Source organism: Hemiscyllium ocellatum, chromosome 20, assembly GCF_020745735.1.
Source record: "Hemiscyllium ocellatum isolate sHemOce1 chromosome 20, sHemOce1.pat.X.cur, whole genome shotgun sequence".
In the NCBI taxonomy this organism is placed as follows: Eukaryota; Metazoa; Chordata; class Chondrichthyes; order Orectolobiformes; family Hemiscylliidae; genus Hemiscyllium; species Hemiscyllium ocellatum.
The window spans coordinates 33,157,551-33,183,918 of NC_083420.1; the positions used below are offsets into that span (position 1 = coordinate 33,157,551).

Genomic DNA, 26,368 nt, shown 5'->3' on the forward strand with positions numbered 1-26,368 from the left:
GGCTTTTTTTGTTAAATCAACATTAGTGGAGAAGCCATATGGTTTAGATTTAGCCGAAATAAGCTTCATCTAACAGCGAACACAATAACTGGACTGTAATAAACCCCTTCAGTCAACATACCAGTACAGAGAGATCATCCAACTGGAAAATGTCATCAGGAACACCAGAATTCTTCAGGTTATTAGCTCGAGCAACAATGGCCTGCAGAGATCACAGAGCACATGACATACAATTTCAACTCCCAGATAATGTGGGAAAACATTCTTTTGTACAATTACGCCAATAGACAAAAAGTCTGTAGTCTTGAATATGTCATAAATTCAGAGTATACTTTGAAAGCCAGCTGAATTTCACAGTTTCTTTCATGAACTCTATGTGTACCCCTCTAAATAACAAACATATGTTTATGACAATAAAACTTCAGTATTAAGACAAGATGAAGCATAAAAATCTAGCAACTCCCAGTTGTACACTGGAAGTAAAATTCTGATATAAGCACATTGAAGAATCAGTGAAGAGGTTTACAAATAGGTCAGGAGCAGGAAATGAAAAGGAGGTACACACCACTAAGACAATGCTTTCAAAATTTTGACTTCTCTTATGATTTTGCTGCTCATTAATTATAAAAATTGCACTGCTAGAGTTCCCAGAGTCATTTCTTCAATTCTCTGCTTTTTTAAATTACTCACCCGTAGGCATGGCAGGCTCGAGAGCTCCCCATGAAGAGTCGTCAGGCTGTTGTGACTTACTGACAAATGTTCCTGCAACAAATGCAAACTATTCAACTTACAGCACAACAAATCACTTTATATACTTTTATAGAAGTTATAATGCATACATTAAAATTAAAAATGTCATAAATAATGGGACTGTTTTAAAAACAGTGTCAGTCACTTAACTTGCCTTAAAACAGGATCTCCAAGTCAAAGTCCAAATATCAATAAATATTTCACCGTAATAATTAGAACCTAATTTGCTGCCCAGCGTGTGTCAAAGATTTAACAATAGCAACAATTTCCTCAGAAGTTGTTAACATCCTTGATGAAAACAACTTTGCGCAATTAGAATTCAAGAATACAAAATTCCTTTCTTTCTTCAAATATAAATCTTGACAGTCAGAAGGTTCACACTGAGGAATATCACACTGAGTTTGATCTTGTCCCAAAATAAATAGTTTAAAGTAGAATGCTGACAAAACATAATAAGCAGAAATAAAGAGTCAGCCTGCTGTGATCTCCAGTATTTCTGGTTTTCAATAATAAGCAGAAATCCTGATTAAATTTCCCCTCTGGTTTACCAGATCAACTGCAGTATTGCAAAATCTTTTCTTCTGAGCTGGCTAGTTTAACAAGGATTTATAAACACAACATTATAGATTAGGACTTAATTACAATCAACATCTTTTCATTAATAATCTCAAACAGCCACAAAATGTTGACCAAGCTGTAGTCCCTGTCGTCCCTTTTGCATTTCCAACAGCAGATGTCAAGGATGTCCTAACTTCCATACAGTACTTGAAAGGATCCAATGAAAATGTTGTTTCTTAATACATTGCTTAATTTTCTGGTCTTGTTCACCTTGTAACCACCTCCTGTACCTTGACTGGATGGAGAACTGATTGTGGAGAATCAAATTGCTTTTATACAGGAAAAAGCAGTATTGGTAATAGCCCTCAAAGAAGACATTGCTTGGGAGAGTGATCAAAAGAAAAAACATTTATAAACAATACGGATACACACTGTATTCAAATCAAAAATCAAATCAGTAATCCAGCTAGATAACCTACCAGTTTATGAAGAGAAGCTAATTCCTCTGGTAAGTAGCAGAGTCCTGTTCTGTTCAACTTCAGCCATCTCAAACTGGTCATGCATTTAACATGTTCAGGAAAATATCCACCCTTTGAAATGAAAAGAAAACATGCTCCAAATGCAGCTGAAATATACAGACCTCTTAAGGTCTTTGTTAAGCAGCAACAGTTTTCAAGCAGGTTTCAGGTATTACTTTAAATATTTGTTGTTTCAAAACATATCATACAATTAATGCAAATGGCAAGACTTCAATTGGTTTCTTATTTGTCAAAGACCTTCAATCCTGAGGGATCTGTTATGTTTTTAACTGAAATATTTATATACATATTCACTTGAGAATATTATTTTACTATTTTAATTCTAACAAGGAGGTTTTATTGCAGAAGTAATATCCCTGCTTCTGAGCCAGAAACTCCTGGTTTAAGTCCTACTTGAGAACTTGATGGCCAAAGAAGATAGTAAAGCTGGTCACCTGCAATATAAATCCATGAACTGGTAGATCTTTCCAACACTGCCAAAATACACTAATGGCAAACAGTAAAAATAGGACAGATCCCTGGTCAGCCAGGTGATGGAAATAAGTTACAGGCTTGAGCGTCACAATCCAAAGTGGCAGATTGCAACTTGTATGCAAAAGTGTATGCTTCCACAGCAATTCAGTTGCCTGAAGGAATAGTTGTTTGGATGATTCATCTGGTTCAAATAGGTGCCAAAAGGTATGAGGTTAAATCTCACTTCTCGCTGGATGGGATTTGAGATTTACCAAAATGACACACTGCATTATTAAAAATTGCAGCATTTTGTTTTGTTGAAGAAACATTAATTTTGTACAGTGACATGCTTTACTTTTCAAATGCCTCAACAGATTAATCTATCCAGCCATAGATAGGTTCTGGAGTTTGAAGCAAGTCTTTAGGTTTGCACATATTTTTATGTGAAGAGCAGTAATTGCCAAACCTAATTTGTGATTACTTGAAAGGTGACCCTTTATTCTGAAAACTTTGCTTCCATCTCACCAAAGGGACAGCTACAAGTCAAATAGTTTGGAAATGATTTGGAGGGGCTGCTGTTAGATTCGGGTGGACAAAGTTAAAAATCACACAACACCAGGTTATAGTCCAACAGGTTTATTTGGAGGCACTAGCTTTCGAAGCGCTCACTTACTCAAAAAAAATGAAAGCTATAAAGAGAGTACAGCACTCGTCGTAAGATTGAATCACAAAATTAAAATCCATAAAAAAAACAGAATATTATCCTGATAAAAGATTATTTTAACTTAAAACATTAACTCTGGTGTTCTCTCTCCACAAACACAGCTGAATTTGAGTACTTACAGAAATTTCTGTTATCACTTCAAAAATCTCATGAACATGGAATAGAATACTTTTAGGGGCAAAAACACAACAGAAGGACTGTTAAGCTGTTGAGGATCATGGTTTTGTTATTTAGTGTGAAATGTCAATTTTTATCATTTTAATTTTGTAACACTAGCATGATTTTCCACATCAAAAGGTCATAAGGGGGAAAAAAGGTCAATCTTAAACTTGGGGTGAAAAACCTAATAATACAAAGGAATTAAATTATCAGTACAGATTTAATTAAAGCCACTATGCCATTGCAAAGTATCTGTCGAAAAGTCTCCCACACTCCATAAAGCCTAGTGCGTCCATAAGCTCCTGCTCAATGAGTTCATGGCTACTTCCATTCTAAATACAAGTATGACAAATCAACATCATGTTCAAGTCACCATCGTATGTAGGAAACACAACAATCATTTTGCACATTCTTGGAACCAAAACTGTAATGTAATAAGTGAACAGATAATCATGTAAATAAGGTTGATTGAGATATAAATGCTGGAAGGACAACACACAGAATTGTTTCACATTGGTTTACCAGAATTTCCTTCATCATTACTAAGTGTAAAAAATGGCGAGATTTAAACTATAGTTAATAATAAAAGTACACAGTATTTCTTTTCATCAGTATTTATCATCTATGATAAAGCTTAAATAACCTCATTAGGAAAGGACTTAGGACAGCTTGAAACACACAGTTAGCATGTCGGTGCAGCAAGTAATCAGGAAAGAGAATGGAATGTTAATCCTTACTTCAACCAGGTTGGAGTATTAGTGTAAGAAAGTCTTACTACAGCTAACAATTGGAGAGCAGTTTTGGTCCCCTTAATTAAGGAAATATATCATTTCATTGGAGGTAAGACAAAGAAGGTTTCCTAGGATGATCCCTGCCAGGGATGGATGGTCTTACGAGCATTAGCTAAAAGGTTGGGATTCTATCGTCTGGAATTTAGAAGAATGAGAAGTAATCTCATTGAAATATAGAGGATTCTTAAGAGACTTGACAGGGTAAAAGCTGAGAGGATGTTTCCCATCAGGGAGAAGCTAGGATCACAGAGCACAGCCTTTGAATAAAAGGGTGCCAATTTAAGACCGAGATAAGAAATTTCTTATGAATCTTTGGATATCCTTCCCTCAGACAATTACGGGGTTAAGATAGGCAGATTCTTGATCATTATGAAAACCAAGGGTTGTATGGAAAGGGCAGCAAAATGGACATGAGGAAAGCTGGATCAGCCATGATCGTTTTGAATAGCAGAGCAGGTTCGAGGGGCCTGAACAGCGTTCTGAGGAAGGGTCACTGTAGCTGAAACATTAACTCTGCTTTCGCTTCACAGATGCTGCCAGACCTGTTGAGTTTTTCCAGCAATTTCTAATTTTGTTTCCGATTTCCAGCATCCATGGTTATTGGTTTTCTTCATGTTTCGTGACATAGGAGGGTATCCATTTTGACAATAATAAAAGTAGAGGAAGAATATTTTTTGAATTGTGAAAGAATATGTTAGGGTCGCCCACAATTGAGCAGCACAAAATGGCCAATGGCCCATTCAAAAAGGGCTGAAAATAACATTTCCTCAAGGTTGCAGCTGATGCATGACATAGATAAGAACATCTCACATTAATTAGTTGTTTAATCAATAATTATAGATATAGATTCTGAATTAATTATAGCATTAAAAGCATGAAAGGAAAAGATTCAAACCAGTTTCAGACAGTAAAAGTAACCCCCTTATCATTGCAGGAAAGAATGAATAGAGACGAGCAGACATTGAAATTTGGATTGAATGAACACATCAAGCCACAACTTATTACGGAAAAAATTCTAACATTAGGTATAACCACATAACTTTGTTGGAACTGATCAAAAATCAATATTCTTTTGTATTTCCTAAAATGAAGAATTTAAAAGGTTTCTGAAATAATAGGCAAGTCTCTAATTATTTGGCAGTTAACATGGTGCAAGTGCCAAATGTTACTTGAATACAGTACCCATTGTAAAAAGCCTCGAGAATAGAGATAACAGTCTAGAAAACATCATGAAGGACCAGAGGTGGGCCACTAGCCTGTCCATCTCTTTCAAGATTATAAGTACATCAATAGCAGGAAAGTGGCAAAAGTAAAAGAGTAAGGACCAAAGATTGGATTTACACAGAGACAAGAAAGTTACAGAGCTACTTCCTCTGCGTGGATTTTGTCCAAGTGCTCCAGTTGTTTCCTCCCACAGTTGAAAGATGTCCAGCTCTTTGTTGATTTGCTGTAGCAAGCTTAAATTGTACAAGGTGCTGTACAAGAGAGCCAATTACAGAGGGATAATTTGGTGTTGCTAACAGTCATCAAATGGGTGGATGGATGGGGGCATGTGCACTCTAAATTTAAACTTTATAAATGAAGACATTCTGAAGCTTTTTGTCTGCCTTTTTGCAATGCTATAATTGAAGCTGTAGATCGCAATAAAGGTTACCTGAATCCGCACTCGACTTAGACTCGCATTGAAATTATGAAATTTAACAAGGTAAAAATGTTTTGATTCAGAGGAATTGAAATATGCTTATGAACAAAAATTAACAGAGGTTCAGGAAACAATTAGGAAGAGAACGGACATGTTAGTTTTTGTAACAAGGCTGGAATATATGAGTAAAGAACTATAATTACACTGGGCAATGGAGAGCTTAATATGGAGTAGTGCATGTCAGTTTTTGATGCTGAAGTAAAAGGACAATAAAATTCAGGAAGAATCAACTAATTAGGGAGCGCCGACTTCAATGGGGCAAGGATGGAGCTAGGCCAGGCAAACTGGAATAAAAAAGGGTTTAGGAAAAACTGCAGCTGAGCAATGGGTTACCTTCAAAGAGAAGATAGTTTGAGTACAGTCAAAGTATAATCTTTTAAAGAGAGGACAAACAAATCCAGATCTTCCTGGATAATAAAAAAAAAGATAGAAATTTAAAGAAACAGGATACTTGTGACAGGTGAAAAAACAAATTGATAGCCAACAGGAAGATATAGGGGAAGGAGAGAAAACAAAACATGTTTGAGAAGCAAACAAGGATTATAAGAAAAGATTGGTGACCAACGTGAAGCAGAGTCCCAAAGTCTTCTATAGGTACATCAAGAGCAAAAGGGTGACAAAAGTAAAAGAATAAAAACCAAAAATTTACACAGAAGCAAGAAAGTTATACAGCTGCCTCCTCTGTGTGGATTTCATCCAGGTGCTCCAGTTTCCTCCCACAGTCCAAAGATGGGCAGCTTAGGGGGTTTGGCCATACTAATTTGCCTGTACTGTCTAGCAATGTCAGGCAAGGCTTTGCATCTGTCTTTACCAAGGAGGTAGATGTTATACCTGCAGTGAAAGAGAAGGCAGCTCTAACTAAAAAACTTAAAATTGAAATGGAGGAAATATTGGATAAGCTACCGATACTTAAAGTTGACAAGGCACTAAGAACAGATGAGATGCATCCAAGGATACTGAAGAACATGACAGTGAAATCTGTACTGGTCATAATCTTTTGTTGTTCCCTAGACTCAGTAGAGAATAGCAGACATTATGCATTGTTCAAATAATGCCTCGGGGAGCTTCTAGAAACAATTAATAGTCACATGGAAAAAGACAGATTATTTTGAGAGAGACAACATGGATTGCTACAGGGGAAAATTCGGTAAGACAAACTTTCTCGAGTTTTCTACAGGGTTGATGAGAAAACCCTGCTCACGTTGTGTACGTGAACTTTTAAAAGCTATTTGATACACTGCCACACAGACTTGTGAGAAAAGTTATAGTTGTGGAATAAAAGGGAGAGTAGTTATGTGGACACAACACTGGCTGACTAATAGTAAACAGAGACCAGTGAACAATGGATATTTTCCAGGCTAGAAGAGTGCTTGAAGCAGAACTTCCAGGGATTGGTATTGGGACTTTTACTTTTCCCGAAATATTAATGATCAAGATCTTGGTGTGCAAGGGAAAATTTCAAAGTTTGCAGATGACAGAAACTTGGAAGCATTGTAAATTGTGAGGAAGACAAATATAGAACTCCAAATGCATAATGACATGTTGGTTAAGTGGGCAGATAACACAATGTGGAAAAGTGGGAGGTGATGATTCTGGGTAGGAAGAATATGAATAGACAATACAAAATTGGGGTACAATACATAAAGGAGTATAGAGGCAGAGGGACCTGGGTGTGCATGAACATAGATCCTTGAAAGTGGCAGGGCTTAGTGGTTAGCACTGCTGCCTTACAGCATCATGCAGCCGGGTTTGATTCCAGCCATAGGTGACTGTGTGTGTAAAGGTTTCATGTTCATTCTGTGTCTGTGTGGTTTTCTTCCAGGTGCTCTAGTTTCCTCCTGCAGTCGAAAGATGTGCAGGTTAGGGGGATTGGCCATACTAATATTCCCTATAGCGTCTAGGAATGTACAGACTAGGTGGGTTCGACATGTACAGGGTTACAGGGATAGGGTAGAAGTTAGATCAGAGTGGGATGCTCTTCTGAAGGTCAGTATATAGTCAATGGGCCGATTGGCCACTTTCTGCGCCATTAAGATTCTATGATAAATAGAGACAGCAGTTAATAAAGCAGCAACTAGGTTTTATTAATTGGGATTGGAGTACAAGAGCAAAGAGGTTATGCTGAACTTATCCAAGACAGTTACAGAGTCATAGCTATACAGCACAGAAACAGACCCTTTAGTGCAATTCGTCCACGCCAACTAGATATTATAAACTGATCCAATCCCATTTGCCAGCATTTGACCCATATCCCCATAAACCTTTCCTATTCATGTACTCATCTAGACATCTTGCAAATACTGTTAATTGTGAGGAAGACAAATACAGAACTCCACCACCTCCTCTGGCAGGTCAATCCATACATGCACCGCTCTCTGCATGAAAACTTTGCTCCTCAGGTCCCTTTTAAACCTTTCCCTCTCACCTTAAACCTATGTCCTCGAGTTTTGGACTCCTCTAACCTGGGAAAAAGACTTTGGCTATTCACCCTATGCATGCCTCTCACGATTTTACAAACCTCTACAAGCTCATCCCTCAGCCTTCAACATTCCAGGGAACATAGTCATAGACTATTCAGCATCTCCCTGTAGCTCAAGCCCTCCAATCCTAGCATTATCTTTGTAAATCTTTTCTGAACCCTTTCAAGTTAAACAACATCCTTCCTAAAGCATGGAGACCAGAACGCAAAGTAGTCAGATCAATCATGATCTTATTAAATGGCAGCACAGGCTTAAGGTTTAAGACAGGTAAATTATTTAACCTATCCTCCAACTTTGCAACTTAAAGTGTGTGAAATCTTCAGTTTAGAGGAGAAAGAATGAAAATTGTATCATTAATATTTATTTAGATTGACTGTTAATTACAATTTTAGTTGATTCATTCACAGGATGAGGGTGATGCTGGCTCGGTCACCAATTATTGCTCATCCCTAATTGCCCAGAAGGCAGTTAAGAGTCAATCACATTGCTGTGGACCTGGAGTCTTGTGTAGGCCAAACCGGATAGGGAGGCAGCTTCCTTCCCTGAAAGGACAATAGTGAACAAGATGTTTTCTTTTCCTGACAATCGACAATGGATTGTGGTCATCACTCAACATTTAATTCCATGATTTTTACTGACTTTAAATTCCACTATCTGTTGTGGAAGGATTCAAACCTGGATCCCCAGAACAATACAATACCTGGGTGTCTGGAGTAACAAGCCAGCAATGATACCACTTGGCTATTGACTTCCCTAAAATAATATTCTAGTTACTTTTGAAAAACCTTCAAAAATCACTTGTCTCTTCTTTAATCACAGTGCTTGAATAGTTAAACATTGAATTGGCAAGTGTATTCTTATTTTAAAAATTGTTATGGTTAAAGCAGGACCATCAAAAGTAAGGAAATCTATCATTCTCACTATACCGCAATAATATTTTTTTAAAAAGGTCTCCTTGGCTTAAAAATTACATCCCTGATGACAAAATTTATGACATAATTCAATACTGCAAATTAGCTATAGAAACAGACATAAATGCATACTTTGTCTGCCTCATGTGTTACTAGCCGTAACAAAGTCCAAGAGCTGAATCTGACTTCAAATGGGCAAGTCCAAGTTGCACTGAGTATTATTTTTAAGGGCTTGTTATCACAAGGCTTAGTAGGTATTCTCACCCTATCTTACCAAACTCCCCTCATTAGTTAGCTACCACACTACATGGTGTCTCTCATGTCCAATTGGTGCCCACTCTTACACACGCTGTTCCTGGCACAACTCACTATTTACCAGCTATCTCAGAATTTACACGGATTTCCTGCACTCCAGCCATCTTTAAACTCCTATTGTACACCAGACAATACCATCAGTCTGCAGTTGTCCACATAATTTCTGACATTTTCCCCAGACGTAGCAAGTGGAGGTGGTGTGGGGGGATTGGCACTACAATTTGTAAGCAGGTTCCCTAGTCCTGGTGGGCATGCAAAGCCTTCCCCTCCCCTAAGACCAGCAGTGAAGGCTATGACACAAGATCAAGTTTGATCTCAGGTTGCCCCCCAGGTTGATACAGCTTCAGCTATTGAAAGAATGTCCAATACTGCAGGAAACAGAATTTCCTTCTCTGCTCTCCGAGGGTAGGTGACACCACTTCTCTCATATCTCACATTGGTTTGATCTCTACTACTGTACCCATCATGTGTTCAACTCAGTGGAGTGCACTTCTGGCCACCACACCACAGGCAGCTGGGAACACGTTGGAGAGAGTGCAGAAGAGATTTATAAATCAGTACCAGGGATGAAAAACTTATGTTAAAAGATTTATTGGAGAGATTGGGACTGTTCTCCTTACACAGCAACTAGAGGAAATCTGGTAGACATTTTCAAAATCATTAGGTCTGACAAGAGTAGATTCAGAAAAACTGTTGCCACTTTTAAAAGAATTGAGAACGAGAGAACATTGTTTTAAAGTGATTTGTAAATCAAGCAAATGATGTAAAAAAAATCTCTTTTTGAACAACTGGAGCTTAAGTCTGGAATGCAGTGAGGAAGTTTGCAGGTTCAATTAAAGCATTCAATAGATCATTAGATTATTTGAATAAAAACAACATGCAAGGAATATGGGGGAAAAGGGCAGGCAAACGGCATTTCATAATACTTAATGAAGATCTGGTGCAAACATAATGGCCTTTTTCTGCCATATAATAATTGAGATTCCTAACAAAGGAGGTATACTTGATCTACAGGAAGAGTAACAGAATTCAGGTTGACTCCTGAGAATGAAAAGCTTGGTCAGGAAAAGATATTGAGTAGAGGAGGTCTATATTTCCTGTAGTTCAGAAGAAGAATGAGAGATAAACAAAGTCAAATATAACACTGTAATATTTTCTAAGGGCCTTCATAGATAAATGCTAAAAAAGCATTTCTTAACTGAATTCTAGAACATAGGTCTCACAGTCTTAAATAAGGAGTCAGCCATTTGAACTGTCATTGAGCAGATGATCTAATGATGTATTCCAATGACAGAACTGATGGTTATCGCTACTTCTGTGATTAAAAGGAGACGTTTATGCCTCACACCAGAGTGTGCAATTACTGAGTATATTCAAGACATAGGTAGAGGGACTTTTCAGTACTAAGGAAATCAAGAGATATGGGGATGAGGTTGATCAGCCAGAAATTACGTTGAATAGAAGAGTACGCAGGAAGGGCCACAAAACAACTCTCATTTCTGATATTTCCATTGAAGGAACTAAGTAAATGCAAGCTGTTGCCAAACAAAGTATGAGATAATGTTTTACTATTGTTATACAAACAGACAGGGAATATATTAAAATACTTTAACATCTAATACTAAGTTATTGAACCAACAAGATTCCAAGTCTCAGTTCCGGCCCTCATTAAATTCACAGAAACAACTGATCGGAAAACCCCAACACTTAACTATTCATTCCCCAATTCGTTTTGCATTCAAAATAATGTAAATAGCTTACTTTAAAATCGTTTCCACTTAAATCTACACCCCGAATGAAAGGCAACACCCCGGTGGCAGCCATATTGACAGTGACAGTTGATCACGGACACCTCAACCAAACACCACATTCCCTTTCTCCACTCCTCATTGGTTCACCGGCGTTAGATGGCCGGGTCAATTGTGGAACCTCTGGGTAATGATTGGTCATGTGTTCTATCAATAACAGTGGGGCCATCACGTTAGGTTGAGACAAGACGTACTCTCTCATGACACATGACATAGTCTTACTGTCACGTGTCCGCAGCCTGGGCGATGTCATTGGTTGCTTCCGATGTCAGTCACGGTCTGAGAAGGCGTGTCGCTTGCTGGGTCATGTTGTTTCCAAGGAGGAGTGAGGTAATGGGGTAAAGAAGGAAGATGTAGTCCAGACATCGAGTGATTTACCGGGTGCTCATCTCTTAGCTCGGGGACATCGAATATTCGAGAAGCTTTAATAAAGGACTACTATCTAATCCATTCCTGATGAAGGGCTTATGCCCGAAACGTCGAATTTCCTGTTCCTTGGATGCTGCCTGACCTGCTGTGCTTTAACCAGCAACACATTTTCAACTGTGATCTCCAGCATCTGCAGACCTCATTTTTTTACTACCTAATCCATCCCAGAGATTTTTTTTAGGTTACTTAGTGTGGAAACAGGCCCTTCGGCCCAACAAGTCCACACCTACCCTCCGTAGCGCAACCCACACAGACCCATTCCCCTACATTTACCCCTTACCTAACACTATGGGCAATTTAGCATGGCCAGTTCACCTGACCTGCACATCTTTGGACTGTGGGAGGAAACTCGGGTTGAATGACTGACAGGAATTGCTGATCAATACTGCCAAAAGTGAACTTTACAGTTGAATTTTAGTATTAATTTATAGGATTAGTTTTTCCAGTTATAACATTGGCTTATTATTATTTATCCTGTTACTGTGAATGTAAAATTAGTTCAGAAATTTAGACTAACTTTTGGTACACTTTTATTAAAGAAATTGTAAAAATGTCAATTGAGGTTGCAAATGATAACTTTTTTCAAAGTGACATTTTTATCAACCACTACATTGGACAAACAGGCAGAAAACTAGCCACAAAACAACATGACCCTCTCTCACTAGTATCCTTACATACAGGTAAGGAAGGACACGACCAAGGAAGACTGGGACAACACATCCATCTGAGCACAAGCCAAACAGAGACACGCACGAGAATTCCTAGAAGCATGGCATTCCAACCAGAACTCTATCAACAAACACATAGAGTTAGACCCCATCTACCACCCCTGAGAAAAAGAACAGGAAATGACATCACCAACCCAAAGAAACCCAAACATACAAATCGAAAGCAGCAGCAGTGCTTTGCCTGGGGCCCACTGAGGATGTTACCTTGTAGGGTGACAAATGTCTGGAAATGAACATTTCAGCTCAGCGAGCACACCTACATCCAGATGGCCAATATTGTTCAGGGAAAAGGAAAATGGAGAGACAGTGGGTTGGTAGATGTCATCAACTTCATGCTGGCAAATGTCCACCCAGTTCTGGGAATTGGAGCTGCTGTACTCGCTACCGCAATGGTGGCTGTTAAAAGGGTGAGTTGGCATCTGTCATTTTTGGCCAAGCTTCCACAATGTTACACTGTGACCAAGTTGTGCCTGCATCCAGTTTACCACCTGGATATTTAATGTGCAACAGCTTTGAGGTATTGTTTGAAAGGGTTGGATTAACTGCTGATAACTGGACAGCATAGATTGCATGGGTTTAGTGTCACACATTGTTGTAGGATGAACCGTGGAGCTCATTTGTTATTTTCGAACTTGGGAACTCCAAATCATTCAGGGTTTCTGTTACTGGCTGCTCTGTCCAGTTATTAACATCTGAGCTTTTACATGGCCCAATTCAGTGGAAACTTCTTAAATTCTTCTGTATGTTTGCAAATGTTTGACAAGGCCAGTGATCCACCAGACAATTCGTTAGATAATCCAGTCACACAACCTATAAAAGAATACAACTGGATTGACACATCCCTGAAACTGCTGAACATACAGATGAGTGAATCCAAACACAAAGCTGAATATCAAATACAACCAAAAAAAGGTAAAGATCTGTTCCTGGACTGTAATTCTCTGGGGCAGAGGGGACATGGAGGAAAACAATTTAGGGAAATGAGCAAAGAAATAGAATAAAATTATCATGGGAAATGAGGAAAACTACCTGTATGAACTTCATAAAAGAGAAAGGTGAAGGGTATGGGGAACTAAGGTTCAACAGGAGTCCTGCATCTATTGCAGGAAACAATCATATGATAAATAGACAAAGAGAAGCTTTGTTCATCCAACACAAGTAAGAGAAGTAAACGTACAGCTGTGCTTTCTAAATTCTTTCTGTGATCACATATCAAGGTTTGAAAATTGCCAGCCCTTTTGTGAGAACTGCAAGAGTGAAGAAGCAGAGTTGAGAACTGGTGCTTGTTAGAGCAGGAGCACAGCTGTTATCACTCAGTCAGAGTTCCAAGGTAGCCATTGCTGGGAAGTTCTAAAGCGGAGGCATATTTGGCAAAATTGACCATGAGGACAAAGGAATAACATAAATAAAGTGGAGACTGGAGATATCAAAGCTGGGGAACTTGGAGAAATAAATAGTGATGTCTTAAAAAGAGTCCATATTACACAAGAGAAGGGTTGGACATCTGAAACACAAAGGTAGATAAATCCTAGGAATTGTTCAAATGTATTGCAGGAAATTGTGGAAAGCTGGTAAGAAATTGCAGGGAGAAAGTGAGGACTGCAGATGCTGGAGGTCAGAGCTGAAAATGTGTTGCTAGAAAGGTGCAGCAGGTCAGGCAGCATCCAAGGAGCAGGAGAATTGACATTGTGGGCATGAGCCCTTCTTCAGGAATACTGCCTGACCTGCTGTGCCTTCCCAGGAAGAAATTGCAGGGACCCTAGCAGAGATATTTATATCATTTACAGAAATGGATGAGATGCTGAAAGACTGGAAAGTTGCTAATGTTGTGTCTTTAATTGTGAAAGGCTACAAGGAATAGTCAGGGAATGTAGACCGGTTATTGGGAGGGATTCTGAGAGACAGGATTAACATGCATTTTTTCAGTTCCCCCACCATTTTTTGTTCCCCACGACTTCTCTAGCATCATTTCCCAGCAGCCCAATATCCACTTTTGCCGCTGTTTTGCCCTTTATGTATCTAAAGAAACCCTCGCAATCTTCTCCTCATATTACTGACTAACTTACCCTCATATCATCTGACCCTATGTCATTTCTTGCTATTAATTTCATTTCTTATTAATAAGGCAACACCACTCCCTCTGCCCAACTCCTTATCTTTTTGATAGAATGTATATTCTTGGATATTTAGCTCCCAGTCCTGATCCCCTTGCAGCCATAAAGACATATTTTCATGATGCCTACCATATCATGCCTGCCAATTTCAATCTGCACCACAAAGCTCATTTACTTTATTTCGTGTTCTGCGTGCATTCAGATACAACACCTTCAGTCCTCTGTTTATCTTCTCTCTTCTCATTGTTATCCTTTTATCCAGTGTGAAGTTTGATTCCTAACCTTAGCCAAACAGTCTGTTCCACCTCATGTTCTGGAGACTTTAATAACCTCTCCTGAGTTCTCCTTTCTTTTCATACTTTTCCATGCAGTTGAATCCACCCCCCTACTCCACAAACACACTTCCCACTTTCTAGTTTAAAATCCTGTTGACCACCCTATTTACCCTTTTAGCTAGAACATTGGTCCTAACTCAGTTCAGGTGGAGACTATCCCAACAGTTCAGATCCCTCCTGTTACAATACTGATACCAGTGCCCTACGAAATGGATCCCCTTAGAAGTGGTAGAGGCGAGAATAATTGCAACACTTTAAAAGATTTGGACAGCTACATGGATAGGGAAGGTTTAGAAGGATGTGGGCCAAATGCAGACAATGGGACTAGTCCAATTTAGGAAATCTGCTCGGCCTGAATAAGTTGGACTGAAGGGTCTGTTTCCATGCTATATGATTATATCTAATTCAGGGACTGAGAGTAAAACCTGGGAAAACAAAATTGGCAACAATGTTGGCAAACAACAATGGGAACAATTGAAAACGAACTTCACCAGAGGACAAAAAGAGATCCTCCACAAAAGGAGAAAAGAAACTCAACAAATTGTGGCTCCCTTGTTAAATAAATGCACAAGAAAACAAATGTAGGTGACGAAAGAAGTGGACCATAAAAGAGCAGAATGGATGATAAGAGGAAACAAAGAAAATGTGAGATAAGTCAAAAAATAATTCAGAAGGCAAAGAAGAATTGTTGTTACAACACAGAGGTCGAACCCGTCTATTAATTAAAAGCAAACACCCAGAAAAGGTCACCTTGTAATCTATTAAAATGTGAGGGAGTGAGAGAGAACTCTTAATTTCCACTACTTAAAGAAAAAAAACAATTTATTTTCTTAACTCTAATAGTGAGCACTAAACAAAACTATGAACAAACTGAATACTCTTTCCCTTAACTGAACACAAGCCTATTAACATGCTGTTCCAATAACAGGCTTATTAAACATTACAATAACTTATTCTCAAGTCCACACAGTTTCTGTCTTCTCCGCTGTCTTCAATCTTCCACCAGCTTTTCTCCCTGGGTTGTCTTCTTTCTTTTTACTGCACATGTGTTTTACAGGAAAGGTACCTCTGATAGACTGTCTTTTAACTTCTTTGAGAACAAGATTTTAGATGGACAGTTAGCTGTCAGGCTCTACGGCAGTTGCTCTGACTAGTTTTCAAAATGCTCGCTTTTTTATACCCCCAATATCGTTCCCTCTCATTCGTTCAATGTTGTCAAAACATTAAATTCAAACTCACTTTGGTTTTAGTGTCCGAGACATAATTTAAATTAATTAGTTAAATGTGAATTGTTGTCAAAACAGCAATCAAAACCCAGGTATCCCTTTGACAGCCAATTGTTACAAGTAACTATATTAGGACAGCTCGTTTTCCAGCTTTCACATTTGGGCAACTGAGCCTGCACTTTAAGTTTATTTCAATATTCAGAAAACACTATTTTAAAGCATACTTTCGACATTGTAACATTATGGAATTAAATTATCAAAAACACCTAAGGTTGTACCTCCCTAATCTGGAACTCTAATGTCTAGCACCCACAATACTTCCAGCTCTCTGTAATAGGCATGCATCGATCTTTATTCATATTACCTCTTATCAAACTTTGTCCATTTTGGCTGCACTAAATTCTGTTTTTGGTGCTGAATTGGACAATAATTCATCCATTAGGTATGTGACTGATGCAAGTTTAGAAGAGGTCTTCATTTTTGTAATGTTTGTGCACGAAGAATAGTTGACCTCCTGTAGTCTGGCGAAGTTCCAGTTCCAAGGCAGTGAGACAAGGGAGGTACAACCTACAATCAAAATAGTTTACAGTATGTAAAGAACAAAAGGGTGACTGGAAAGGAAGAGGAACATTAAGGAATACATTAAATAATTAAGACTTATTGAATAATTATTTTGTTTTGGTATGTAGCAGGGAGATACAACAGATACAGATACAAACTTGAATGATGAGATGAACAAGAGAGAAGTGCAGAAAAATGTGTTGCTGGAAATGTGCAGCAAGTCAGACAGCATCCAAGGAGCAGGAGAATCGATGTTTCGGGCATAAGCCCTCAGGAGAAGTGCATTAAAATATCACTGAATATACTGAATAAATTAAACAAATATAGAACATAATATTCCTGGTCAGGATGAATTGCAACCACATAGTTTAAAATATCTCAGGAAGGTATAGCCTGAGGTATTACTAAACATATTAAATTTGATAGAAAAAAGTTGTAGTGTCAGAGGATTGGTTGATAACTAGTATAATTCTTTATATTGAAGGGAGATAGAGCTTCCTCAGAGAATTGTACACCAATCAGCTTATCATTGGTGTTAGGAAAATAATGGAACCCCTACTAATGGGGAGAATAGAAGCATATTTAGAAGTAATACAATATTGAATAATTAGCGTGGATTTCAAAAGAGAATATAGTGCTTGACAAGCCTTTAGTGATTATTTTTGAGGAAGCAATAATGAGTAGATAATGGTCATATAGACAATTCATCTGGATTTTGGAAAGTCATCCAGTAAGGTTCTCCTTGATAGACTTCTCAATTAAGTCAGAGAGGTTGGAGTAAGGGAACATAACAATTCTGAAGATGGGTCACGTGACGGAAACATCAACTCTGCTTTCTCTCCACAGATGCTGCCAGACCTCCAGAGTTTTTCCAGCAATTTCTGTTTTTGTTGTTAATAATGGATTGTAAGATCGCTTTAAGACAGAAAGCAGAGCGTGAAAGTACAGTAATTTTTCACTTAATATCCTGATCTGTGTTCTTTGTGTTTCCTGAAGCAACATAATGTCAAACAAATGAAATTTTTTTCTTAATAATTAATGTATAAGTGGGAGTTGGATTCCCTAGCAAATCTTTCCCAAGTGTCTGTTACTTGGAATGTGGAAACAATGAACTAATGCCTGAAATGAGATGGCAAGCAAGCCAGCAAGCTGTGCAAAGGGCAAGGCTAGCATGAGGTAGCAAACAAGGTGGGAAGGAGACAACAAGCAGAAGTGAAAGCGGGTGAGAACAAGGCAAAAGTCAGGGCTGATCTGGGATTCTTTCAAGTCAGCTCTTGAGGTATAGGAAAACCTAACAGCACTGAGGAAGGGTCACTCAACCCAAAACATTAACTCTGCTTTCTTTCCACAGATGTTGCCAGACCTGCTGAGCTCTCCTGGCAATTTCCTAATAGCACTGTTCTATTAGTCTGCGAATGAAGGTGTGGCAACATTAACAGAAAAAGTGTAAATCAAGAGATTAAACAGCTTTAAAAGAAATTGCATGAGAAAACTTGCAAGGGGTCATAGAGAGGCGCCTCCGATAAAACTCACCAAGATTGTCACTGGGAAGCTTAAAACAAGGATTTCCTGTGAAGGGTTTTACTGTGAAAATGGTAGAGATGAGTAGTGGTATTCCAGAAGAATCAATGCTGGGTCCTCTGATACTCATAACTTACATAAACAATTTTGACTTTGGAACCAAAAAAAGACAAATTTCAAAAATCAAAGATTACACCAAATTGGTGGTGCAATAGTCAATACTGAGGAGAACATTAATAAACCTCCAGAATGGGCAAATAAAGTTCAAAACATAAATTAAGTGGATACAGTTTGGTAGGGAAGAAAAAGATCAGTTATTATTGGAAAAAACAAAAGAACGGTGGATGCTATCAATTAAAATCTATGGACAGAAATCAGAGTTAATGTTTCAGGTCAAGTGACCCTTCCTCAGAACTCAGCTGAGCTTTTCCAATAATTTCTGATGTTGTTATTTATTATTGGTAGGTGGATAGAGGAACAAAGGGATCTTGTAGTATAAATGAACCAGTGAGTGTTTATTTCTAGAGAAATAGAATTGAAAGTAGGGAAATTATGCTAAACATGTATCAAACCTGGGTAGGTCAACTCTTTTGTCAGAACTGTACATGGTATTCTTATGTCTTCTTTTATTACATGACTTTGCCACCCTGCATTGAATCTGTGCTATACCTCCTCTGAATGATTGGGGCAGTGGAGAGCAAACTTTGCTCTGTACCTCGTCCCAAGTATAAAGTTTTGCTTTGGAGAAACATCTTTTTGCCTTGATGAGCATAAAATTCAGTTTTTTTAATGCTGTAGTTAACCCTTAAGAATGTTTTGATTGTATTTTCTAGCGATTTATCAAGATAATTTATTGGCAATCATTAGACTAGAGAGCAGTAAAACCCATCCAGCACATCAGCCTGCAGGAAAAGCTTCTAGCCTATTCCACACACCACTCCATCATTCCTGAAGAGCTAGGCAAAGCTAAGCATCACAGAATGAACATCTGTACAGGGCTGCAGAAATTTCTCCACAGACCTCCCTCTGGGAATGATGAATCTCTGTGTTAGCCTTTACAATGATCTCCAAATGGTGGCCCCTGATCATGTTTGCCTGATGCTGCCATTGTTGCTACACTATCTCTGGATCCTTGTTACAGGGGAAGAAACATTGAATGTGTCTGGTCAGCAGCTGGTACACAGGGATAACATCGAATATTTTCCCTGAGACATCAGTTATTGGGATCAATTTATTGTAGGAAGATATCTGTCACCAAAATTAATTTTGAGATGTTCCACAAGATGGTACTGGGGAATATGAACTGGCTGGTGATTAGTACTTTACTGAATTGTATCATTCAACCTGAGGCTTCTGTTGACGTCCTGCAGTTGAAAGTTCAGTATGATGAGGACAAAGTCCTGTATATCGATATCTTACCTGTGATTAAAAAGGAGGATACAATATTTTTCCCTCAGATGCAAATTAATGGCAATTTTGTAAATATATGGCAACAGAGTTTATGGGCTGCTGAGACCAGCAGACTACAATCCTTGGACAGTACTGACTTGGGCTTCAGATTCTGCTTCTTGAAGATAATGAAAGCAATCTGCAAGGACCAGCCAGCACTGAATAAGCTGACAGACAACCAACTGACCAATGTTATCCTGCACCTAAGCTAAGTGGAAAAAGACTGGACCAAAGAAATGCTTGCTGAGCGGATCCTTCAAATGCGACAGGAGCTTTTTGACTACTTGGAAATAGGCTATATGCCAGCTTACTTTAACAATAAGGTGAATCTGTTGTAAGAGGAAGAGATTGATGTAATTGGTTATACCCTGTACTACGCCTTATCATACTTTGACATTCGGTGTATTTTTCTCCCGTTATTGACTAATTTGTGATTTACTGTACACTGACTTCATTTTTAAAGCTACAGTTTTGGATTATTAGTCTTTACTTCTAGATAGTTTTAAATAAAAAAATCATACCCTGGCTATTGCTATTCACTCTTTATGTAAGGACTGCACTACATGTGAACTCCATGCAAGTCAGCAGGTCATCTCTCATGGGACGCACTACACTGAAGCTGATTCCGTTCTTACATAAGTGGGTCATTGGACAGCAATCCCCACTGGCATTTTTTGTTTTTGGAATGCACTAGGGGTGTAACTTCCTCCAAATTGTACGTGAGCCCACCGCCATTATAAAGTCAAAAATGCAGTTGTTAGTCAATAACTGCAGAGTATTTAGCACTGTTCATAATACCTTAGATAATGAAGCAGTGGGTAAGCATATGCAGCAAGATGTGGACAATGTTCAGTCTTGGAATGATAATTGTCAAATGACATTCACACCTCATATCTGTGCCAACGATGACGCATTTCTAAACTAATCCAATCTGCCTGAACATGGTCCAAATCCCTACATTCCCTATCTGTTCATGTGCCTGTCTAAATGTATCTTAAACCTTGCTAATGTATTCACTTCTACCACCTCCCTTGACAGCATGTTCATGGCACCTATCACTCTGTAAAAAAAAAAATTCCTTTCACATCTCCTTCAAAACCTTTTCCCTGTCATCTTAATCTATGCATCGGTAAAAAGGTTCCAACTCTCCATTCTACTCACCCCTTTCAATTTTATATACATCTATCATGTTGCTCCTCAGCCTCCAACTCTCAAGCAAAAACAATCCAAGTTTGTCCAACCTCTACCTTGCTGATATACTCCAGACCAGGCAACATCCTGGTAAACCTCTCTGCACTCTCTCCAAACCTCCACATTCTTCCAAGAGCATGGCAATCAAAACTGCACATGACACTCCAAATATGGCCTAATTCAAGTCTTCTACAGCTGTAACATGACTTGCCAACTTTTATGCTCAATGCCCTGATCAATCAAGGCAAGCATGCCGTATGCCTTCATTATCACCTTATCTACTTGTTTCTACTTTCAGGAAGCTATGGACTTGGATTCCAGGATCCCTCTGTATAACAGTGCTCCTATGGATCCGGCCATTCACTGTATGGTTTCCTCTTGCATCTGACCTCCCAATATGTATCACCTTATATTTGTCCAGATTAAATTCCATCTGCCATTTCTCTAACTTTTTAAACTGATTGTATACCCTGCTGTAATCTTTGATAACCCTTCTCACCATCCTCAATTCCTCCAATTTTTGTGTCTACAAACTTACTAATCAAACTACCTACGCTATCATCCAAATCATTTATAATTATTACAAACAACAGGCGTCCCAGGATGGATCCTTGTGGAACACCACTGGTCACAGACTCTTAAGTCAGAAAAACATCCATCCATAACTACCTTCTATCTTCTATGGCCAAGCCAATTCGTATTCAACTTACAAAGTCACCATGGATTCCATGTGATTTAATCTTCTGGACCAGCATCCCTTAACAGACCTTGTCAAATACTAGTAAAGTCCACATAGACATCATCTTGTGCCCTAACTCAATCAAGTTTGAGAGACAAGACTTCCCTGATATAAAGTCATGCTGACTATCCCCAAAGAGTCCATTCTTCTCCAATTAAATTCTGTCCCAATGAATCTTCTCCATTAACTTTCTGCCCACTGATGTAAGGTTCACTGGCCCATAATTTCCTAGATTATCCCTGTTGCCCTTCATAAAGAAAGGAACATGGCTATTCTTTAATCTTCTTACCTGTGGCTAAAGAAGATACAAAGATTTTTGTCAAGCCCCAGCAGTCTCCTCCCTTACCTCCTTCAGTATCTGAACATATTGGGTCCTGAGGACTTATCTACTTTAATGTTTTCAAAACACCCAACATCTCCTTCTCCATAATATTGATATGCCCCAGAGTGACAATATATCCCTCACTAAAAGTTTCATAATCTGTGACCTTCTCCTTGGTGAATATCAATGTGAAGTACCTCACCCACTTTCTCTGGCTCCATGCTTAAATTCCCTCCTTTGTCCTTGAGTGGACTTACCCTTTCCCGAGTAACCCTCTAGCTTCTAGTATACATCTAATATGATCTACTTGACCCTACTTGTCAAGGTCCTGTAATCCTATTAAGTTTCCAACACCCCTCCCCCAAGTCCCTCCTCCCTACCTTTTATCTTAGCCTGCTTGGCACACTTTCCTCATTCCTGAAGAAGGGATCATGCCCGAAACATCGATTCTCCTGTTCCTTGGATGCTGCCTGACCTGCTGCGCTTTTCCAGCAACACATTTTCAGCTTTGATCTCCAGCATCTGCAGTCCTCACTTTCTCCAAGGTCTTTTAATGGCCACTTCTAATACTTTATAATTTCTTGTTTATTATCAAATTCCTTTACACTTCTCAAGGGCCTGGTTTAATAATGACCATCTCAAAAGAGAGTAATCCAACAACATTACCATCACTATCAACATCCTGGGGGGCTACCAATGACCAGAAACTGAATCGGACCAGCCCTGTAAACACTTTGGCTATAGAGCAGGTCAGAGGTTGGAATTCTGTGTCAAGTAACTCACTTCCTGACTTATCAAAGCCTGGTCATGGTCTACAGGGCTCTAACAATGAAGAATGCTCATCCAGGAAAAGCAGCCCCCTTGATTGATACATCATCCATCACCTTAAACATTCATTCCCTCTGCTACTAAAACACAGTGGTAGTACTAAGTACAATCTACAATGTGCAGTACAGCAAGTCACAAGTTTCCAAACCACAACCTCGATGATTTGGTAGGTCAGAACTAGCAAATATATAGGAGTACCTACAAACTCCAAGCCACATACCATTCTGACTTGAAATTACATCACCTTCTTTCATTGTAAAAATTGTGAATTTCCTTCCTAATGGGGCAGTCGGTATATCTAAACCTTACGGATACCAGTGGTTCCATTTCAGAAGGCAGCTCACTTCCACAACCTCCATATAACTAGGGATGATGAACACTTAAAAAAAAAGTCTATCGCCATGTCCTGTTACTTACATTTGAAGATCGCTTCTATTCTGTTGCTCTAACTTCTGGAAGTAAAGTAGCCAGGAGTACAATTACACAAATTGCAAATAGCTATGTTTACTTATGCTACCAGGGTAGCAATTCTTAATTGTACAAATACAAAATCAAAATGAGTTATGTTTAAGGTTATTTCAGCTTTGTGTCACTGAATTATTCATTGTCTTTTGCAAGCTGATTTCTTATTGCAGTCTGCTTTTACCATTATAATTCAGCAATAGAAAGTGTAGCTGCATTTAAGTATCTCATTTCAAACAGTCACAAACTCTGACTGACAACATTTTAGAGAGTGTGGTGCTGGCAAAGCACAGCAGGTCAGGCAGCATCTGAGGAGCAGGAAAATCGACATTTTGGGCAAAAGCCCTTCATCAGGAATGAGACTGGGAGCCTCAGGAATGGAGAGATAAATGGGAGGGAGTGAGCCTCGGGGCAAGGTAGGAGAGAGTGCAATAGATGGATGGAGGTGGGGGTAAAGGTAATAGGTCGGACAAGAGGGTGGAGCTGATAGGTGGGAGCAAAGATGGACAGGTAGAACAGGTCATGAGGACGGTGCTGAGCTGAAAGGTTGGAACTGGTAAGCTGGACGCAGGGCAAATAAGGAAACTGGTGACATCCACGTTGATGCCATGGGTTGGAGGGTCCCGAGGCCGATGATGAGGCGTTCTTCTTCCAGGCGTTGGGTGGTAAGAGAGTGGCAAAGGAGGCGGCTCAGGACCTGCATCTCCTCGGCAGAGTGGGAGGGGAAGTTGAAGTGTTCGGCCATGAGGCAACCATCTCAGGGACACCCGCGCCATTCAACCTCACCACCCCGTGGCCGAACACTGCCGAGGACATGAAGGTCCTGGCCTCCTCCATCATCACTCTCTTACCACCCGATACCTGGAAGAAGAACGCCTCATCTTCAGTCTCGGGACACTCCGACCCCATGGCATCAACATGGATGTCACCAGTTTCCTTATTTCCCCTCACCCCACCTTAACCAGTTTCAACCTTCCAGCTCAGCACCATCCTCATGACCCGTCCCATCTATCCATCTTCCTTCTCACCTATCCGCTCCACCTTTCTGATTCCTGATGAAGGGCTTTTGCCCAAAATGTCGATTTTCCTGCCCCTTGGATGCTGCCTGACCTGCTGTGCTTTTCCAGCACCACACTTTTGACTAATCTCCAGTATCTGCAGTCCTCACTTTTGCCTAACATTTTAGTGATCCAAGTCAATTAATATCTTTTATTTGTGATTTTATTTTTTTAATAAAAAAATGTGGGTTCAAAACCATGACTCTGGGATTAACAGTCCATTTAATTATAAATTAAATTCACCAGACTGTGTAGGAACGTGGTCTACTATACCTTTCCAGCAAAACACTTCATAAATGTATCTGAGCAATCATATATCCATGTATAATTTGGATATTTTGGGATTTGTAGTGTTAAATGGAACCATTCAATTCATATAGCTTTCACTTCGCAAAATATTTTTTTTAAGAGAAAGATTTCAAGTTCATGCTTATAACTAAATTAGTCTCTAAAATGTACTGGATAAAATCAACAAGCTTCAGATTAGTTGGAACCAAAGAAAGCTATTTTCACTGAGCATTTCTTTTTTCATATTTGCACGGAAGGAACTTCTGTCAAAGTTACCATCTGTTGCAATAGCAGTTGCACTGGTTGCGGGGTTTCCCATGCTACAACAGTGACTAAACTTCATTATCAACTTTAATTGACAGTAAAGAACTTGGAGATTTGAAAGGCACACTATAAATTCACCTTACTTTCTTGTTCTTTAGTTGTTTCTCTATCTTGACAACTAAAGACTGAGTTATATAGCGTGCAAACTCCACCAGTTAAATGTAGGAAAGCTTAGTGGCTTGGGCTTCCTGTTCATTGCTGCAGAAGCGGATGTATGGGTTCAGCTTCTTTTAAAACTAGAGTACAGAAAAGTAAAGCCTGAATTGAGAAGTGATTAAGCCCTTGGGCCATGCTTTATAATTGAATCCTCATCTGATACCTCAATTTGACAGCCCTACTTTTAGGTCTTTTACCAACTAACCTCAGTCTACATTTTAGATTGAGCAACCCTGTTCATAGCCTAAGTTTAATCAACTGTAATGGATCGTTTTTAATGAAAAAGTGTGCAGGCTCCCAAGCTTTTACTGATATTAACAAGATCTCATCCACTTCTGTTTTTCCTGTTGAATCCCAAGCCCACATTCCTGTTATTATCTCCCTCATTAATGCTCTCATGGATGCAGCATCGTAATCTACCAAGGAATTTGACAGTGGTACCGCTAGTGTTATCACCAAACACGAGAAATTTAAAGTCAACATGATTATATTTAAAATATTTTCTCATCCCCTGTTCAGATGCTTTTGCACATGTCCAGCACCTGTAGCATTTGAACCTTGGCATCCTAAACCAGAGGTAGAGACACTATGACTGCATCACAAGAGCCACACAAGAGTATCTAATTTTTTGTGCTTGTCAGAAATGTTATCACATACAACAGAATGGCTTTATCCCACCATCAAATCACTTCTGGACTTTTCATGCACCACCACTAAACCACTATGTTTTCAATTTCTCAATTTCCATGCAAACAACAGTATTTAAGTTAAAATTGGCAAATTCATTGTAGGTGGGAGATGAAGCCAATTTCAGATGGATGTATTAATTGTAATATTCTAAAGGGGTTAATTATTTCACATATGTACTGCTTTGTTATTCAGTGCTGAGAAACCATCAATGTGATCGTTCCATTGTGTAATATTTCCGCTTGGTATTTTGGATCCATTCAAGACTTTAGAACTTTTAAAAAAAAAATATACAATTGAGATTCAGACTTATTAATAAGATTATATTTAAAAGATCACCTTTCCAAGTAATGAGCCAGAAAGAGAGTTCTTAATCCTCCTCACTTGCCAGGTCCTCTGCTATAAACTAGATGAGGCACAAAAAGACTCAAAAAAAAAAGAACCAGAAGGTTGTTTAGGTTTTGTTTAAAAACATAGCAAGTTGTGATCTGTTAAGTGAGACCTGAAAGTAGGTGGGTGAGTAGCTACATTTTTGAATTTTGTAATTTGCAGAGTCATGGGAGCAATGCAGTGTCACAACACATAGGGGAGCACATTGAAAATCAAGCCCTGTCCTTACTGGAGTCATCACAAAAATTAAAGTTTTTTTTAAAAGAAAGATTCTCTAATTTACCTGATTTTTAGGCCCAGGTTGATCTTAAGCAAACACCAGGTTTCTGTACTTTACACTCATCACTATTTGTTACAGGTAATTAGAGTC

At 38.9% G+C, this 26,368-nt stretch overlaps 1 protein-coding gene across 1 annotated transcript in view; it reads right to left on the bottom strand.

Annotated features, from left to right (window-relative positions):
• The window catches only part of flii (FLII actin remodeling protein), a 76,728-nt gene extending 65,477 nt beyond the window's left edge, over positions 1-11,251 (bottom strand). The window contains exons 1-4 of the mRNA XM_060840711.1: positions 11,144-11,251; positions 1,788-1,898; positions 691-762; positions 122-202 (exon numbers count right to left, since the gene is read on the bottom strand). Coding sequence (XP_060696694.1) covers positions 122-202; positions 691-762; positions 1,788-1,898; positions 11,144-11,206 — 327 coding nt within the window. The 5' untranslated portion in view covers positions 11,207-11,251. The remainder of the gene's footprint in view (positions 1-121; positions 203-690; positions 763-1,787; positions 1,899-11,143) is intronic.
• Positions 11,252-26,368: the final 15,117 nt, after the last annotated feature.